The 16,682-nt window shown below is 37.9% G+C and overlaps 1 protein-coding gene across 6 annotated transcripts in view; it reads left to right on the forward strand.

Moving 5' to 3' along the window:
- MAP7D3 (MAP7 domain containing 3) overlaps positions 1-16,682 on the forward strand; it is a 58,325-nt gene that overhangs the window by 19,614 nt on the left and 22,029 nt on the right. For 3 of the 6 annotated variants that reach the window (XM_039488084.1, XM_039488087.1, XM_039488085.1), the window contains exons 4-10: positions 855-1,018; positions 1,942-2,056; positions 4,459-4,488; positions 8,119-8,220; positions 14,217-14,315; positions 14,723-14,821; positions 15,981-16,106. In XM_039488084.1, coding sequence (XP_039344018.1) covers positions 855-1,018; positions 1,942-2,056; positions 4,459-4,488; positions 8,119-8,220; positions 14,217-14,315; positions 14,723-14,821; positions 15,981-16,106 — 735 coding nt within the window. The remainder of the gene's footprint in view (positions 1-854; positions 1,019-1,941; positions 2,057-4,458; positions 4,489-8,118; positions 8,221-14,216; positions 14,316-14,722; positions 14,822-15,980; positions 16,107-16,682) is intronic. The other 3 variants (XM_039488086.1, XM_039488088.1, XM_039488090.1) reach the window with 3 other exon arrangements.

Genomic DNA, 16,682 nt, shown 5'->3' on the forward strand with positions numbered 1-16,682 from the left:
TAGTTTCATTTGGTGACCCCCAGTTTGGGTGTTTTGAGAAGGAGTAAATAACAGTTCCTTATTTACTTTCTCCACACCAGTCATGATTTTTATAGACCTCTATAATATCACTTCTTAGTCATCCCTTTTCCAATCTGAAAAGTCCCAGTCTTATTAATCTCTACTCATATGGAAGCTGTTCCGTACCCCAATAATTTTTGTTGCTCTTTTCTGAACCTTTTCCCATTCCAATATATCTTTTTTTGAGATGAGGCAACAATGCAGTATTCAAGATGTGGCCATACCATGGATTTATATAGAGGCAATATGATATTTTCTGTCTTATCTACCCTTTTCTTAATGATTCACAACATTCTGTTTGCTTTTTTGACTGCCGCTGCACATTGAGTGGATGTTTTCAGAGAACTATCCACAGTGACTCCAAGATCTCTTTCTTGAGTGGTAACAGCTAATTTAGACCCCATAATTTTATGTGTGTCGTTGAGATTGTTTTCCAATGTGCATTACTTTGAAATTCAATGCTGATAAATGCATTATGACAGCACCGCAAAAGCATGCATAGCATAAGGCATGTTCTCTATGAACTTACATACAGATCATAAAGTGTAATACTTCAGAAAAAGTTCCAGTCTGTTCCCAGAGCTGGGGACACAATGGAATGGAAGGTTAGGTCACATGCAACATTATTTGATTAAGATGTAAGATTAACTATACATCTGAATTAGATCAGCTAGAGTGTTATGTAGTGTAGAGGTGGACTAATATGCTTTTCACCTTTGTCAATTGTAGTATTTGTGAATACTTTTTAAAGTTTGATTTAAGTTTACTTATTTAAATTTTTTTAACATGAATAGCTGCCAAAGAAACACAGATATTTGAAAAGGAAAAAAAAGCAAAACTCCAGTATGAAAAACAGATGGAAGAAAAGCAGAGAAAATTGAAAGAACAGAAACAGAAAGAAGAACAGAGAAGAGCTGCAGTAGAAGAAAAAAGAAAACAAAAAATAGAGGCGGAAAAGGTACTGTTCATGGCTATTATGTAACATTGTGAAAATTGTCTAAATTATATCCTTATTGTGAAATAGATTAGTTAAGGATAGTATAAAGTACATTGATCAGTTGTTTTGAAAGTTGTTGGAATTCCTACTCCAGTATTCAAAGCACACACGTTACCTTTTTCAATGGTGATCCATTATTTAGTCTCACAGTTAATTCCAGTTGGTCCTAGCTCTCCCTGTACCAAAGGGAACATTAGCTAGTTATCTTAGTTTGTTCTTTAATAATTTTTAACATAGAGTGTGAAAATATCCCGGACATTTTAACTTTCATTTTGTAGACAAGTTTTGCTGTGTTTTTAGTAAACTAACATGGTTTCCTGACTTCTACTAGTTTACTTCAAATATTTTTAAGATTGTTTAATATATGAACACTTGAAAACAGTTGCAATTTATTTCAGGAGAATTCTGAAGTTTCATACCCTAATGGTTGCTTTGTTGGAAAACTAGAATTGACAATTTAAACACTTGAGATTTTATAATCCTTCCTCCCACCTTATTTATAAGTCTCTGATAATCAAGACACCTGTGGATAAGTGGTGGTGTTCTGTATAATATAACTGAACTGATACATAGTCGCTACAGCAGATTCTTGATCAAATGCACTTTGAATGTGTTAACCCTAAAAGTCTAATTTCACTTAAGTGTAGCACATCTCTGTGTGAAATATTAGAGGAATATTTGTGCATTATATTAAAGTGATTAATTGGTGTCTTCAGCCTTTTTGCACATTAAATTTGTTTTAGAATTAGTTATGGTCACATGGTGCAAGTAAAACAGATGTTTTTGATTTCGAGCTCTTTGGGGAAGAAAGATTGTTTTGTGTTGAACATAGTTGTGCTTAATAATGGTTTACGTAGCCTTATAGAGATATAATTTTGAAATAGGAGCGATATGAAGCAGTTGTGCATCGTACCTTGGAGCGGAGCCAACGGCTGGAAACACGACAAAAGAGATGGTCATGGGGAGGGTCTGTAACTTCAAATTCAGACAGCAAGACTGGTAAGGGTAGCTAAAATTTAGTGCATTATGTTGATTTATAGTGTTGTCTCATTTATAATTAAGATGCCTTGAAGATTAATTCAAAAATAGTATTTATAATTCTGTTTTAATGATTTCTATTTAATACCGTTATTGTTTAATATAATGAATATGCAGCTATGACATGTAAAATGCCTTGAAAATGCATCCTTTAATAGACTTGCTTTGAATACTAATTGATGATGCTCCATGTTTTAAATAGAGGTTAAATGGGTAAGATGACACGGGTTAATGCTCAAACTTTTCAGCTCTGGAGTCCGTGTTGAATCCCACCTGAGGTTACACATTTTAAATGTACTTGGTCTTATTAAACCATAATGTAACTTGACGTAATTAGCAATTTCTGCTGATCAGAAGCCCAACATTAGAATAGTAGAACAGGATGACCTGCCTACTTAATCACTTATCTATAATTTATAGGAAAAAAACTGCATGATCATGGGGGACTTGAGTTTGAATGACACATGCTGATGGTCTCATGCAGACAGCATTAAAACATGTTTGGAATTTCTAAACATTATAGTTGAAAATTTCCTAACTCAAAAAATGTTGTGACCAACACAGGGGAATTCTTTTAGACCTTGTCCTAGCAGATAAAGATGAACTGATCATAGAACTAAAAATTAATGGCAGTTTAGGTACAAGTGTTCATGACTAGATCACATTTATAATATACAAGCAAAATTAAGTCCAGACCAGTAGTATGTATACTTAGTCCCTTATTAGGGCAAGTTTCACAAAGCTTTAAAATAATTATGAGCCAGATCAGCTGGGACGAAGTCTTTGGTCTGGAAACTGAATGATAACGGGGAATCATTTAAGAACACAAAAAGCCACAATCCCATAATTGAGGAAGATGGCTGTACTGGTTAACCAATCTGCTTTAGAAGAGAAGTGAAGACAGCTATTTAAAAAAAAAAAGAATAATATTTAACAAATGGAAGAAAGGTAAAATTGATAGTAATGCATATAAATCAGAAGTTAGGAATTTTAGAAAATTGATAAGGGAAGCGGAAGGACACAGGGCTTGTCTACACTGAAATGTTGTTGACAAAACTTTTGTCTTTCACAGGTACTTAAAAAAGTCCCCCTCTACTTCCCCCCGTGCAAAAGACAAAAGTTTTGCCAACGCAAATGGCAGTGTGAATGCGGCTTTGTAGGCAGGAGCGCTCTCCTGACGACAAAGCTAATGCCGCTCATGGCGCTAGAAGTATTTCATCAGCAAAAGTGCTGACAAAATATAGAGAGAGTTTATACACGCTGACTTTTAGCGACAAGGCTGTGTTGACTCAGTGTGGTGATGTGTGCTAAAGAGCTAATGTGATCCTGGGATGCGTAAACAGGAATCTTGAGTAGGTGTACAGAGGTTATTGTACCTCTGTATTTGGCTACCTTTGCTGGAATACTGTGTCCACTTCTGGGACCCACAATTCAAGGAGGATATTGATAAATTAGAGAGGGTTCAGAGAAGACCCACGAGAATGATTCAAGGATTAGAAAACAAACCATATAGTGATAGACTCAAGGAGCTTGGTCTATTTTGCTTAATAAAGAGAGGCTAAAGGTTGACTTGATTGGTCTAAGTTCTACATGGGAATCAAATATTTGATAATGGGCTCTTCAATCTAGCAACACGATTCAATGGCTGGAAGTTAAGTCTAGACAAATTCAGACTGAAAATAAGGCATACATTTTACAGTGAGGGTGGTTAACCATTGAAATAATTTACCAAGGGTTGTGGTCAGTACTTCATCACTCAGTGTTTTTAATTCAGGATTGGATGTTTGTCTGAAAGAGCTGCTCTAGGAATTATTTTGGGGCAGTCCTATGGCCAGTGTTATGGAGGATGTCAGACTAAATGATCACAGTGGTCCCTTCTGGCCTTGGCATCTATGACTGAAATGGATTGAAAATAGTGGGAACTGAAAGGTTGTCTTCACAGTGCATGGCACTAATCATGATCAGGCCCTGACTTTCCTGAGCAATAAAAATATTTTAAGGGAAAATCAAATTTGGTGTAGTGAGTTATTAATAATAATGTCTCAATTTCCAGTTGAAGAGAGGGAGGTTGTAAGGACAGAGATACATGCGAGTCAATGGGAATTTTGAAAGTAACTGTGCAGAAATAAAAAACATACCTGAGCTCACTTTTGTTTTCTGCTCTAGTGCTGGAATTGTTTCAGAAATGCTCAAGGTGAAACTAATTGTGGTGATGGCTATCAGGCTCTATCTAGAGCTTAAGTCCTATAAAGTGTTCGTTGAAATAAATAATTATAAGTATTATTTCCACTTTCCCCGTGTCTCTGTTATATTGAGTAGTGTCCAGCCTTGTGATTTATCTTACAAACCTTGTTCTTCTACAGAGCCACAGGCTGCAGATGAAGGTGGAGCTGGTAGTATTGATTTCAAAAATGGCCTTTTGCTATTACTTTACACTAACCACTAACCTTTTGAACTGGAATTCTCACTTTCACTGATTGGAGTTCAGGGGAGTTACTTTGATATAGCTCTATTGCTGGATCTGGGCCAGCAGGGCTCAGAGCACTGCAGAAGCAGCACACTGGGTCCTCTGTGGAGAGCATGCCCTATATATTTAACAATCCCTCCCAGCCAATTAAGATGGGCCTTTCCATTGACGAGATCATCATCAAGTCTGAGACGGTATTATCTGCAGTTTAGTGCCTCAAGGATGAGGATATAAAGCATGGGAAAAATTGGGAGATCTTTCTGGCTCTGGGTATATGCTGAATGTATATTAATATGGTACTCTGTAAACCAGAATTTTATAAACAATGATTTCCTTTGCAAACAGTTTAAACAATAGCTGGAGAAACTCTCCAGTGCACCAATTTGGTACATTTCACACATGGTACATTTTCATGATATAGTACAAACAAATATATAGGGCAGCCTTTTCCTTTAACTACATTTAATTTCTGTGGGAGGAGTTTGCAAAAATAATGAGCGACAGTTATTCCAATGAGTGATAGTGATTCCAAACGTTAAAATTCACTTTCCATTGACTTTCTAGCACCTTCCGTGGAAGAGGTTGAGACACACTCATAGACTAATTTATAAGTAATTCACATGGTTTCTAAGGCCAGACCTACACTTGAAGGGCTTTGGTGGTATATTATACTGGCAAAAACACTTTCAGTGTGGACACCGTTTACACCAGCCAAACTTGTTTTTGCTGGTATAGTTTATTCCAGCAAAATAATTGCCTGGTAGAACTACATCTACACTAGACACTCTTGCAGGCACATCTACATCCATCAGGGATCATGCATCTTCATGCCCTTGAGCGACATAGCTATGCTGGCAAAGGTTTGGTATAGACCTGGCCACGTGTAATCAGGGATATTTAATTTTTTTAACTGAGGGCTAAAACGACAGCCCTGTCAGCTGAGATCCAGCTAAGTGAATGAGCACTGAAAAATCTGTGCATGCTCATAGCTATACTAATCTAGTCCAGCTGTCTCATAATGCTGACAATATGAGACTTGAAAACTCAATGAAAGTTTAACTGAGCATGATTTAACTGCCACAGCTTATTCTGGCAGCTATAGCACATTTTTTCCCTCTTCTCCTGCTCCCCTCAGCATGGATTGGAAGTTTTCTCCAAAATTAACCAGTTTGATTGGATTGGTTCACCTCTATTAAACATGTGATCCTGAGGTATATGTATTAATTCCAGTTGTTTCCCAATATCTAACGTTGTTGTTGCTATAGTATTATCACATTATTGATTGATAATGTTTCAATTTCTCTAACAACATCATTAGAAGAGAGTTATATAATATTTGCAATATTCTCTTCTGACTGTCTGTTCATGTGGCATATTCAGAGATAGGTTGGTCAGCTTTTAAATATGCTGGGAGACCAAAGTTATTCCAGATACTGCAGAAAAGCCTTCCGTGTTTAGTAATTCATGATCCAAGAAAATGTAGCCCAACAATCTTTCTTTCCAGGCACATTCTGTCATGATCAGAACCGGTTTCATGTAAATATAAATATTTACAACTCTTGATCAATCAGGGTAAATCTCTGGCTGAGATAGCAGTAGATTCACAAGTGTACTGAAAAGTTAACCATACATAATCAGACATTTCAAGAACATCCAGAAAATCAAATCCTATATACAGAAAATATTGTACATTGAGATAATGGACATGATTCAGGATTACTCCCCATCGGTGGTTTGAAATTAATTAAAAACAAACAAAAAAAACCCACCCCACAATCAAGCATTTTACAGTAAAGCTGTTTTATCTGGCATGTTCAGGGACTGGGGGGTGCCGGTAAATGAAAAATGCTCGTTAACTAAGAGGCAGGGAGTTTGGGGGGGGTGGAGGGGCATGCTCTGGGAGAGAGTTTGGGTGCGGGAGAAATGCCGGTTTATAGAGCTTTCCACTTGGTGTAGGGTTAGATTCTGCTGTCAGGAAGCCTGGGAGAAATGGCAACATTGCATAATAAAATACATAGAGTCCTTGACAGCAAAATCCCAGCAATTGAGAACAGTTCCCTATCACAAAACCAGATGATGAAGTGCCTGAGAGACAAAGGTGCATGCCATTAGAGAATATGATGGTCATCAGACATGAAGTTTGATGCCACACTCTCTAGTACCTGTGTAGGCCCTGTGTGCACATTGAAAAAATACCCTGGCATTATGTTGCACACTTGTCTCAATTCTTGCAATTTTTCGTATATAAATGATTTATAACTTTCTTTTTCCAAAGAAAATCCTACACAAACAGAACGAAGTCAGACCAATAATTAAGAAACCATTGATTTGATACAATGAAAATTTTTCTCAGATGATTCCCTAGGACCTCAGAAGCAATTCTTCCTGCTAATGGCCAGACTAAATAATTGAAGCCATCTTATCAAGTCATTAAAATTGTGTCTGCCAGAAAGGTTAAGTAGGGTTCATTAGAATTTTAAACGGTCGGTGTAACTTAAAGCTTTCTTGCAAATGGAAATGCAAATACCACGTGCGTATCTCCTTGTTCCTAATAAGGTTTAGTTTTACAATGTTGTATATCACTCATACTTGGGGTCAGTTGACTTTTTGATAACAAGTTCATGTGAATAGTCAGGCTATTGCGAAAATCCCACTCCTAGCACATATCCTATATTTAAAAAAAAAAATAATAAGGAAAGGGAATTAGCCAGGAAGGGATAGAAAATAACTATTCGTGGATGTAACTTCCCTTAGAAAATTCCTGAAGTTCATCTAAAAACTCCAAAAGCTGTTGCAGCTATCCCAGTTCTCTGCCATCCTCCCTTATAAAATAACCTTTGTGTCTGCCTTAGAAAAAGTATCCCAAACTTAAATCTTCATTTCTGGCATTTACTATTCAGGTGCTATGCAGTAGATCTTTCAAATCGTGCTGTGGGAATGGAATGTCGTAAAAAAGGAAACTTCTAAATCTGCTCTTACTTTGCTGTCCTTTCGCACCTCCTTAAAGCAGTTTCTTGGTGTATCAGAGAGGGTAGCAATGTAGCAGTTCTGGGGTTTGTTCACTCACATACGTACATACATGCAGGCCAATCCAGTCAAATTCTCATATATTGGCTGCTTCTAGAGGAAACTGCCATAGCATGTTGGGTGAGCCTTTTGAAAAGGGAAAAGAAGCTCCTTCTAAGGTTAGTATCCCTATTTTCCCTTTAGTATGGCTTTATTTGCTAATAAGTTAACCAGCTTTGCCATTAACATTTGATATGCATGCAACATAATGTGCAGAATTTTAGGGTTTTATCATGCTTGTTTGTGCTACTTTTAGCGTGCACTACCAGGAAATACTTACCTTCCTCAAAGGGGTTTTTGATTTATGAATTGTTTGTGAAGTGCTTTGAGATCCTTGAGTGGGAAGTACTGTGTAAAAGAATGGGAGCAGAATTGGAAATGGCTTTTGGGAAGTAATGCTTGCACTTCCAAATTTAGCCCCAGAGAAATACGTTAAAGGACACTTTTTCTGACTGAAGATAAATGCTAAAATAAACGTTTCTTTCTGCAGCCAACAAACGTTCCACATCTACAGCAAACCTCAAACAAACAGAAGCTGTCATCAACAAACGTTTGTCATCTTCTGCAGCACTTCTAAACTCTCCTGATCGGAGTAAGTGTTTTGAGGTTTTTGGAGGGAGTTACTTGGTTTCTTGGGGGTAGATAATGTGTACTGTTCCTCTGACCTATTTGTTAATTCATTGCTCATGTGATCTCAAATGCATTTTACCCAATTTGTTAATCCAGCAAACTGTGCAGGTCTTTGACCCAATCCTTGGTTGTGATCTCTGTTACAGCAGGAGAGTAATGGTAAAGATCACTTTTCATATTTCTAGGATTCAGTTTTATTAAAGCCAAATCTTGATGAACAATTTATGAATTAACCATTTCACACCAACTCTAAGGGTTTGCATGCCTTAAATCACAGACTTAATTTTAGATAATACTAAACATAGTAATTGGGTTTTTTTTTTAAATTGCACAGAAGACAACTACCGTATATACTCGTTCATAAGCCAAATTTTTTTAGTAAAAAAGGGAAGCACAGGAGAAGGGGGTCGGCTTATGAACGAGTATAGAGAGGTAGAGATGGGACACAGCCCCTCCCCCCCAACAGAGGGCGCAAGGAGAGGCAGCACAGCCAGCAGAGACAGAAGGAAAGAGGCGGGGCCAGAGTCTCTCCGCTTCTGGCCACGCTGCTCTCCCCCCAGCCTCCAAAGCAGCTGAAGCTCCGGGGCTGGCAGGTTGCAGCCGCGCTGCCCGGCCCGGCCCGCCTGAGGCCAGAACAGAGACATCCTCCCCTGTCCCTCCCCAGATAAGGTGGGAAGGGATAGAATGGGGAGAGTGTTATGGTCCTGGGCTAAGGGTGGGGTCATGTGGGGGGTGGTTACAGGGGTTACTCCCCTGACTCCCAGCTTATCCCAAAAAACTTTCCCCACCTGTGCTGTCCTGGCCCATCAGGGTAAGTAGCTGGCGCGCTGACACACTTTGTTTACTTAGGTTTACCTCCGTGCCTGCGCTCGAGGTAAACAAACCATCTCGGCTCCCCAATGGCTTATCCTGATGGCCTGGGAGCCAAAGTTTGCTGACCCCTGAATTATAGGGTCAGCTTATGAACGGGTTATAATTTGTTTTCCATTTGTACTTATCCATCTGGGGGGGTTATGATAGAGTATATACGGTATTTTCCTGAGTGAAATAAATTCACGTATTTGGTTGCATATTCACAACAAAAATAAATTTGCATCTTAGCATTAAAAATCTGTAGCATGGCCCTGAACTCATGCTCTACATACTGTAGAGCCCTCATACCTTGTAAGATGTACAATTGTATCATAAAACGGGCAAAAAAGTGTGAAAATTCTGCTATTCCCTTTTTCACGTTGACCTTGGGCATTGCGGTTTCATGGGACGTATCTTCATACTAGCCATGCAGAATGCCTATGCCATTAGTTCCAATGTATTAAACCAGCGGTTTTCAGCCTTTTTTTCATTTGCAGACCCCCTTCAAATTTTTGAATGAAGGTGTGGACCCCTTTGGAAATCTTAGACATAGTCTGTGAAACCTCAGGGGTCTGCGGACCACAGGTTGAAAACCACTGTATTAAACTATTGCATCTTACAAACTCTATAATCATGTACATACGTTTTTTTTTTTTTCCAGAATGGAGCATTGCTTGTTTTCTTGACGTTTATCTTTGTTCTCTCCAAAACCCTGGGGTAAACACTGCTGAGCCTACTACTGCTGAGGGACGTAATCAACCTGAAATCCACTCAGTTTTTAAAAATGAGTTGCTGATATAACGCTTGTTCCAGTGTCCCCCTGCAAATTTTAGTGGTTTTACAGTCATTTTATATTTTTAAAAGGTTTCTCCAGTTGCTGTGTAAAATCATACCAATAGGGGAAATACTATCGAATGCATAAAGTAAACAAACTGGGAAAATTGAATTAATTTTTCTCCTTTTTTCATTTATAGGGAACATAAGTGTTACATGTAGCATTAAGTACATTTTCAGACAGAAGTGATTTATTTAAAAAAAACAAAACTGAACAAGCACCAGTAAATATTACCAATAATGCTATAGTTCTATGTCTGACTGCAATCCTCTTATGAAGTATGTGTCATAATGCATTTTCCAGACCAAAAAGCTGATAGTAATACTAGGAAGGTCGCTTATCTGCTTTTAGAGGAGAAAATTAAAAATTAATTCCACTACCACAAATGACGTCCTTTTTCTTTTATGTTGTCAAGGCTAACCCTCTGAATCTCTCTCTCTCTGAACCCTCTGCAATGCTATGCTAACATGTTTAGAGGGCAGTCGTGGTGGACTGCTTCTCTCCTTCCAGAAATTACTATCCCTTATTGTTACAAAAATCATGCATAAGTTGAGGAAACAGGATAACATTTTTTTCTGAAGCCTAACGTGAAGACAGATTAAGGGCTCAATCCTGCAAACAGATATACATGTGGGCAACTTTACATGTGTGATTATCCCAGTTGAAGTCTAGGACTACTCGTAATTAGAATTATTTACATATATATCTGTGTTTGTAGGATTAGGCGCTAGGTATGAACCAGAAGCAAAGAGGTTTATAAAATGATGGTGTATATGCACTCTAGCACAGAAAGGAAAAAATATTTAATACATTATCAGCCAAAAGGGATTGCTACTAAACCTGCTGCCGTTCTGTAACAGAAACTCTGACAGAGCAACTTCCTCCAGTATTTTTGGGAAACCCTATTATATTAAGTGGCTTAAGAGAAATCCGAGAAATCATATAATCCTACAAATGGGCTGTGTCATAACTATAAAGGGAAGGGAACAGCCCTCCTGTGTACAATACTATAAAATCCCTCCTGGCCAGAGACACCAAAATCCTTTTACCTGTAAAGGGTTAAGAAGCTCAGGTAACCTGGCTGACACTTGACCTAAAGGACCAATAAGGGGACAAGATACTTTCAAATCTTGGTGGGGGGAAGTCTTTGTTTGTGTGCTCTTTGTTTTTGGGGTTGTTCATTCTTGGGACTAAGAGGGACCAGACATCAATCCATGCTCTCCAAATCTTTCTGAACCAGTCTCTCATATTTCAAACTTGTAAGTAACAGCCAGGCAAGGTGGGTTAGTTTTATCTTTGTTTTCTCAACTTGTAAATGTTCCTTTTTGATAAGAGAATTTACCTCTGTTTGCTGTAACTTTGAACCTAAGGCTAGAGGGGGTTCCTATGGGCTCTATGAATCTGATTACCCTGTAAAGTTATTTTCCATCCTAATTTTACAGAGATGATTTTTACCTTTCTTTCTTTAATTAAAAGCCTTCTTCTTAAGAACCTGATTGATTTTTCCTTGTTTTAAGATCCAAGAGGATTGGATCTGGACTCACCAGGAATTGGTGGGGGAAAGGAGGGGGGATGGTTAAATTCTCCTTGTGTTAAGATCCAAGGGGTTGGATCGGTGTTCACCAGGAACTTGGTGAAGAAGTCTCTCAAGACTATCCAGGGAAGGGAGCTAGTATTTGGGAGTGGTGGCAGCAAAACCAGATCTAAGCTGGTAATTCAGTTTAGGAGTTCACATGCAGGTCCTCATATCTGTACTCTAAAGTCCAGAGTGGGGAAGGAACCTTGACAGGCTGGAAGTCATCAATTCCAGCCCTGTGCTCTGTGGCAGGACCAAGTAAACCTAGACCAACTCTGACAGGTGTTTGTCTAACCTGTTCGTAAAAACCTCCAATGATGGGGACTCCACAGCCTTCCTTGGAGGCCTATTCCAGAGTTTAACTACCATTCTAGTTGGAAAGTTCTTCCTAGTATCTAACCTAAATCTCCCTTGCTGCAGATGAAGCCCTTTACTTCTTGTCCTACCTACAGTGTACGTGGAGAACAATTGATCAACATCCTCTTTATCACCACCCTTAACATATTGGAAGACTTTTATAAGGTCGCCCTTTGGTCTTTTCTCAAGATTAAACATGCTCAGTTTTTTTCAGTCTTTCCTTATAGGTCAGGTTTTTAAACCTTTCATCATTTTTGTTGCTTTCCTCTGAATTCTTTCCCATTTGTCCACATCTTTCCTAAACTGTGGTGCCCAGAATTGGACCCAGTACTCCAGCTGGGGCCTCACCAGTGCCAAGTAGATTGGGACAATTACCTCCTGTGTTTTACATACAACACTCCTGTTAATACACCCCAGAATCATATTTGCCTTTTTTTGCAGCTGCATCACATTAATGACTCATATTCAGTTTGTAGACCACTATAACCCCCAGATCCTTTGAAGCAGTACTACCATCTAGGCAGTTATTCCCTATTTTGTAGTTGTGCATTTGATTTTTTCCTTTCCAAATGACGTACCACAGCTGTTTCAGAAAATGAAAACATCAGGGGCTAATTGTTGCAAATCACTCAGGTTATAACACTTCCAGAGAGATATCATGTCCTATGGAGGCTTGCATAGTCTGGTTCAGACTGGATTCTTCAGATATCACCAGACAATGATAGGACTTTTAGATAAATAGCAAGTGCTTAAACTGATTCGGGGCCTCCTTTCTGGTTCTGGATCTAAGATGGATGAACTTGTAACCACAGGGAAAACCCAGTTGTGGGTTTTGAAGGACTAAAACCTAACAAAGCCCTAGGTTGCAGTTGGAGTTGGGGGTAACCTGTGGTAAGCTTTTTTTTTTTTTAACATGCATGAAGGTTCTTTTATTGTTTTAATGTTTTCTCTGTGATGCTTTTACCTCAAGAATAAATATGCATGCCTAGAAGGAGCTGTGTGGTATCTTGTAATTGCGGACAATACATTGGTAATAGCCATCTGAGAGAAAAGGAAAGCACTGATGCTGGCCTTTTAGCGAGTCTGGCTTGATGGGGATATCACAGTGTGAGGCAGGGTGCTGTATAGCCTCAGTCTCTGGTTACAAGGGAGTGAGATGTGGGTCTCTGCCCAAGAGAGGTGATGACTGAGAGCCAAAAATCTTAAGTGAGTGACCTTGGTGGACCACAGAGTAGGAATACAGGTTCAATTGCCTTGAAATGGTGTGAATATTCAGACTCTTTGGGGAAAATGTCCAGTACTCACCTTTATTTTCTCTAACAACGAAGAGAGATGTAGATCAAGACTCCAAGATTTTGCTTATACCAGCCGAACAGGTCAGAGCAATGAGACACTCTTGATCTGGCTTCCGGAGAGCAGCTAGTCTTTAGGTGAATGATGCATGGAATGTGCACAGCTTTTCAGGTTCTGCTGCAGCTCGTCTGTGTCCCATCACAGCTTCAGAGAGGTGCCCACACAGGATGGTTGTAACTTGTGTGCTAGGCCCAGCCTGATGCATTGTCATCTGAGATGTTGGGGTTGGGGTTTTTTTGTTTTTGTTTTTTTAAAGTTTAATCTGATTTAACATTTTTTCTTTATTAGCCACCTTAACTATACTTACATAGAGAAAATATGAGATTTCAAGTTCCTCCCACCACTAGAACGCAGCTGTCAAAATATAACAACCATTTTGCACACTGGGATGTTATTTCAAAGCAGTTTTGTTCTATGTAATAGTGTAATTCAGATTAACCTTGTTTTATGCCTTTAAGACCTATATGTATTTATGTAGAACTTCTGTTTTAAGCACTCTTTATATTCCTGATAATACTGGCCAGATAGATATTTTTATACTCTTAAATTAACTTGTTTTTAAATCAGTTCAATCAAACACATTTTGATGTGACACATTTTTGAATCAGTTCATCTAGAGCCTTATCATATACTTCTTTATTGAATCTTGATTGATTTTGTGTCTGTCCGTCTTTATGTATTGTTAACAGATATTTGGTGTATAGATTAGAAATTTGTGTCTGTCCGTCTTTATGTATTGTTAACAGATATTTGGTGTATAGATTAGAAATTTAAGGATTCAAAATGATTATTTGTGCTCTCAAATAATTTGAGGATGCACTTTTTATTTCTTGCCACAAGGTGGTTCTGTATGGTTCATAAATCAATCAGATTTGATTACGCTGCTATGGCTTATACTGTATATAGAAAAGAGGGGTAGGTGGTTAAAGGAACACTTTTTAGGATTCTATATAAAATGTAATCATGTAATTTGCACTTTCAACAGGTACCACAAAGAGAAGTGCTTCATTAAACAGACTGAGTAACAAAGTTTCTCTTCAGTCTGAGCAGCCACCACCGAAAGGTTCACAGGTGGAACAGAAAGGTGCAGGAAACTTTTTTTTTTAAACTAGGCTTTAAATTATGTTGGAAATTTCAGTTTAAAACTTTGTTTAGTAATACTTTCACTCTGAACAGTGTAGACTATTGTGCGTATAATGTGACCATTTGGACTTTGGTATCATTACTCACATAGTAGCAATATCAAACGTATCCAGAATTCTGCTGTTTCTGTATGTAAGTGTGTTTTCTCTGAAGCTGTACTTGGGGTGGGTGAGAAGTAAACCAATACGTACAACTTGTGTGGCCGAAGTATTGCATAATGATTAACAATTCTGGTTTATTGGTATTTTTGGCAAAATATTTTTTTTAAAGAAAGGGAGCGGGCAATTCAGGAAATCAACTATGCAAATATCTTGTTAAAAATAATATTCCTTTGCACTTGGTCTCTAGGAGGAACAGAAAAGAAGAGGAGCACATCTTTGAATAGAATAAGTAGTAAACCTTATTCTTCTCCTGAACTAGAGAAGGTGAAAAAGGAAGAAAGACCAGGTGGTTAGCTATTTATAAAACTGAATCCTAATCTTGCTATTTAAAAGCAATGCACAGTAAAATTGGATAGGATTGCGTTACTTGAGTAGTTTCTTCTGGTTCCTCTACATCTGGAAACTTAGTGAGAATTCTAGTTATTTAGTAGTAAAGATTAAATTCTTTAAATTTCTTGTCTTTTGACAAAAAATCCTGTCAGGGTTTTTGTGAATGATACTTAATCATGCTAGAAGTAGGTGAGCAAAACCATGATATATACACGTCAAAGAGCTAAAGCTTGGAAAGATAATCTTGATAAATTTAAGCTAAAGAAATAATTTCACTTTAAATGTTAATATTTTTTTCCTGTATCTTATTCTGTTTGGCTTTAAAAGCTCTGTTAGTTTTTAAATTTACAAGCAACTTCTCTGCTGCTGCTGCTGGACTGAGTTTAGTGCCCCCCAAGTTAGGGGGGAAATCTGTTCTCATTTGTGTCTCTGCTTTTCTTTACATACATCCTTAAAGTACAAGACACCTCTTTACTAAGAACTTCTTTCTACTAACTATTTTCTACTTGAAGCTAATGGATGCCAGCTTCTTTAACAAACATCTCCTTTTCTATTAACAGATTTGAAATTTTCCTTCTTAGCAGCTCTTGCCCTGATAAGAAACTACAATAGAATGCTTGGAACCCTTTTTCATATTGAGTTGACAATGATTACTATATATGTGAGCTTGTGTGTGCAAATAAGACTTAACAATAGCTAACAGTTGTTGGCAATAATTTGCAAGGTTTTTCTCTGGTTTGTGCCACCAGTCTGTTGTAATATCCTCTGTTGCATCCTGACTTCCAATGAAGATAACTTCTGCAAAGCTGAATCCAAAGCTTTCCATGTTTTGACTTATTTCAGCACTCCATCTGTGTTTTATGTTTGTTTGCATATCATTCTCTGCACATAACAATTAGTAATAAGTCAAGGACAACAAATGCAATCATATCTGATTGCAATGTTTAATCCTGCTATGCTATTACTATGTATTTCCCTCTTCATTACTTTAATATTTTCTTCTGAAAATGTTATGATTTGCAACAATACTCCCAAAGCTCCTTTTCTCTTGGTGCTTGCTTTCTTCATTATATGACTTCATGTTGAATCCTTTTTGATTTGTTCCCATCATTCAGCTCGTCGCTCCCAGATCAGTCCTCTGGAGAGTAATGTAATCAGTCGCCTCCTCGCCCCCACACAGGCCTCCTTAGCTAGGAGTAAAAGTGCTGCTACATTATCGGCTGATGGACAAGATCCCTCAGGTAACAGGAGTGCAGTAAAAGCCTGAAAGTGATAGTAGTTGCTTTCAAAGCAAGATTTGATATGACAGTTGCTAACTATGTTACCTTTCAGCACAATTCAAACATGTAGTTAACACATCACTATGTATAATACTTCACTAACATTTACTTTGGTAAAATAAATGCAATACATATTTTATGTTGCATGTTTATTTTGAGATTTCATAGGATAGTATTGGCTTTTAAACTACAATACCAGTTCATTCATTCTGCAGAGAATTGTATACTGGTATTTATTTTTGCACTGAGCTGTCTCTGAGATCTGTATTTGAATTTAAGTGACGGCTTAGGAGGAGGAACTGGAAAACTAGTAACATTTCATAGGAGGCCTAGGAGACTAGTAAGCATGGGGCACAAATTGACTTATCTGAGGGAGAGCAAATTTTTCAGCTAAAAAGTTGCTGGAACAAGATGACTAAGTTACCTGTGACTTTTACTGAATCTAAGAAGGTTCCAGTAAAAGTACTATGTTCAATGTAATGTGCACCTACCTGGAGTTCATTCCCCCTGTTCGTTTTTTTTTTTTTAAATCTTTCA

This window comes from Mauremys reevesii, linkage group 9, assembly GCF_016161935.1.
Source record: "Mauremys reevesii isolate NIE-2019 linkage group 9, ASM1616193v1, whole genome shotgun sequence".
NCBI lineage: Eukaryota > Metazoa > Chordata > Testudines > Geoemydidae > Mauremys > Mauremys reevesii.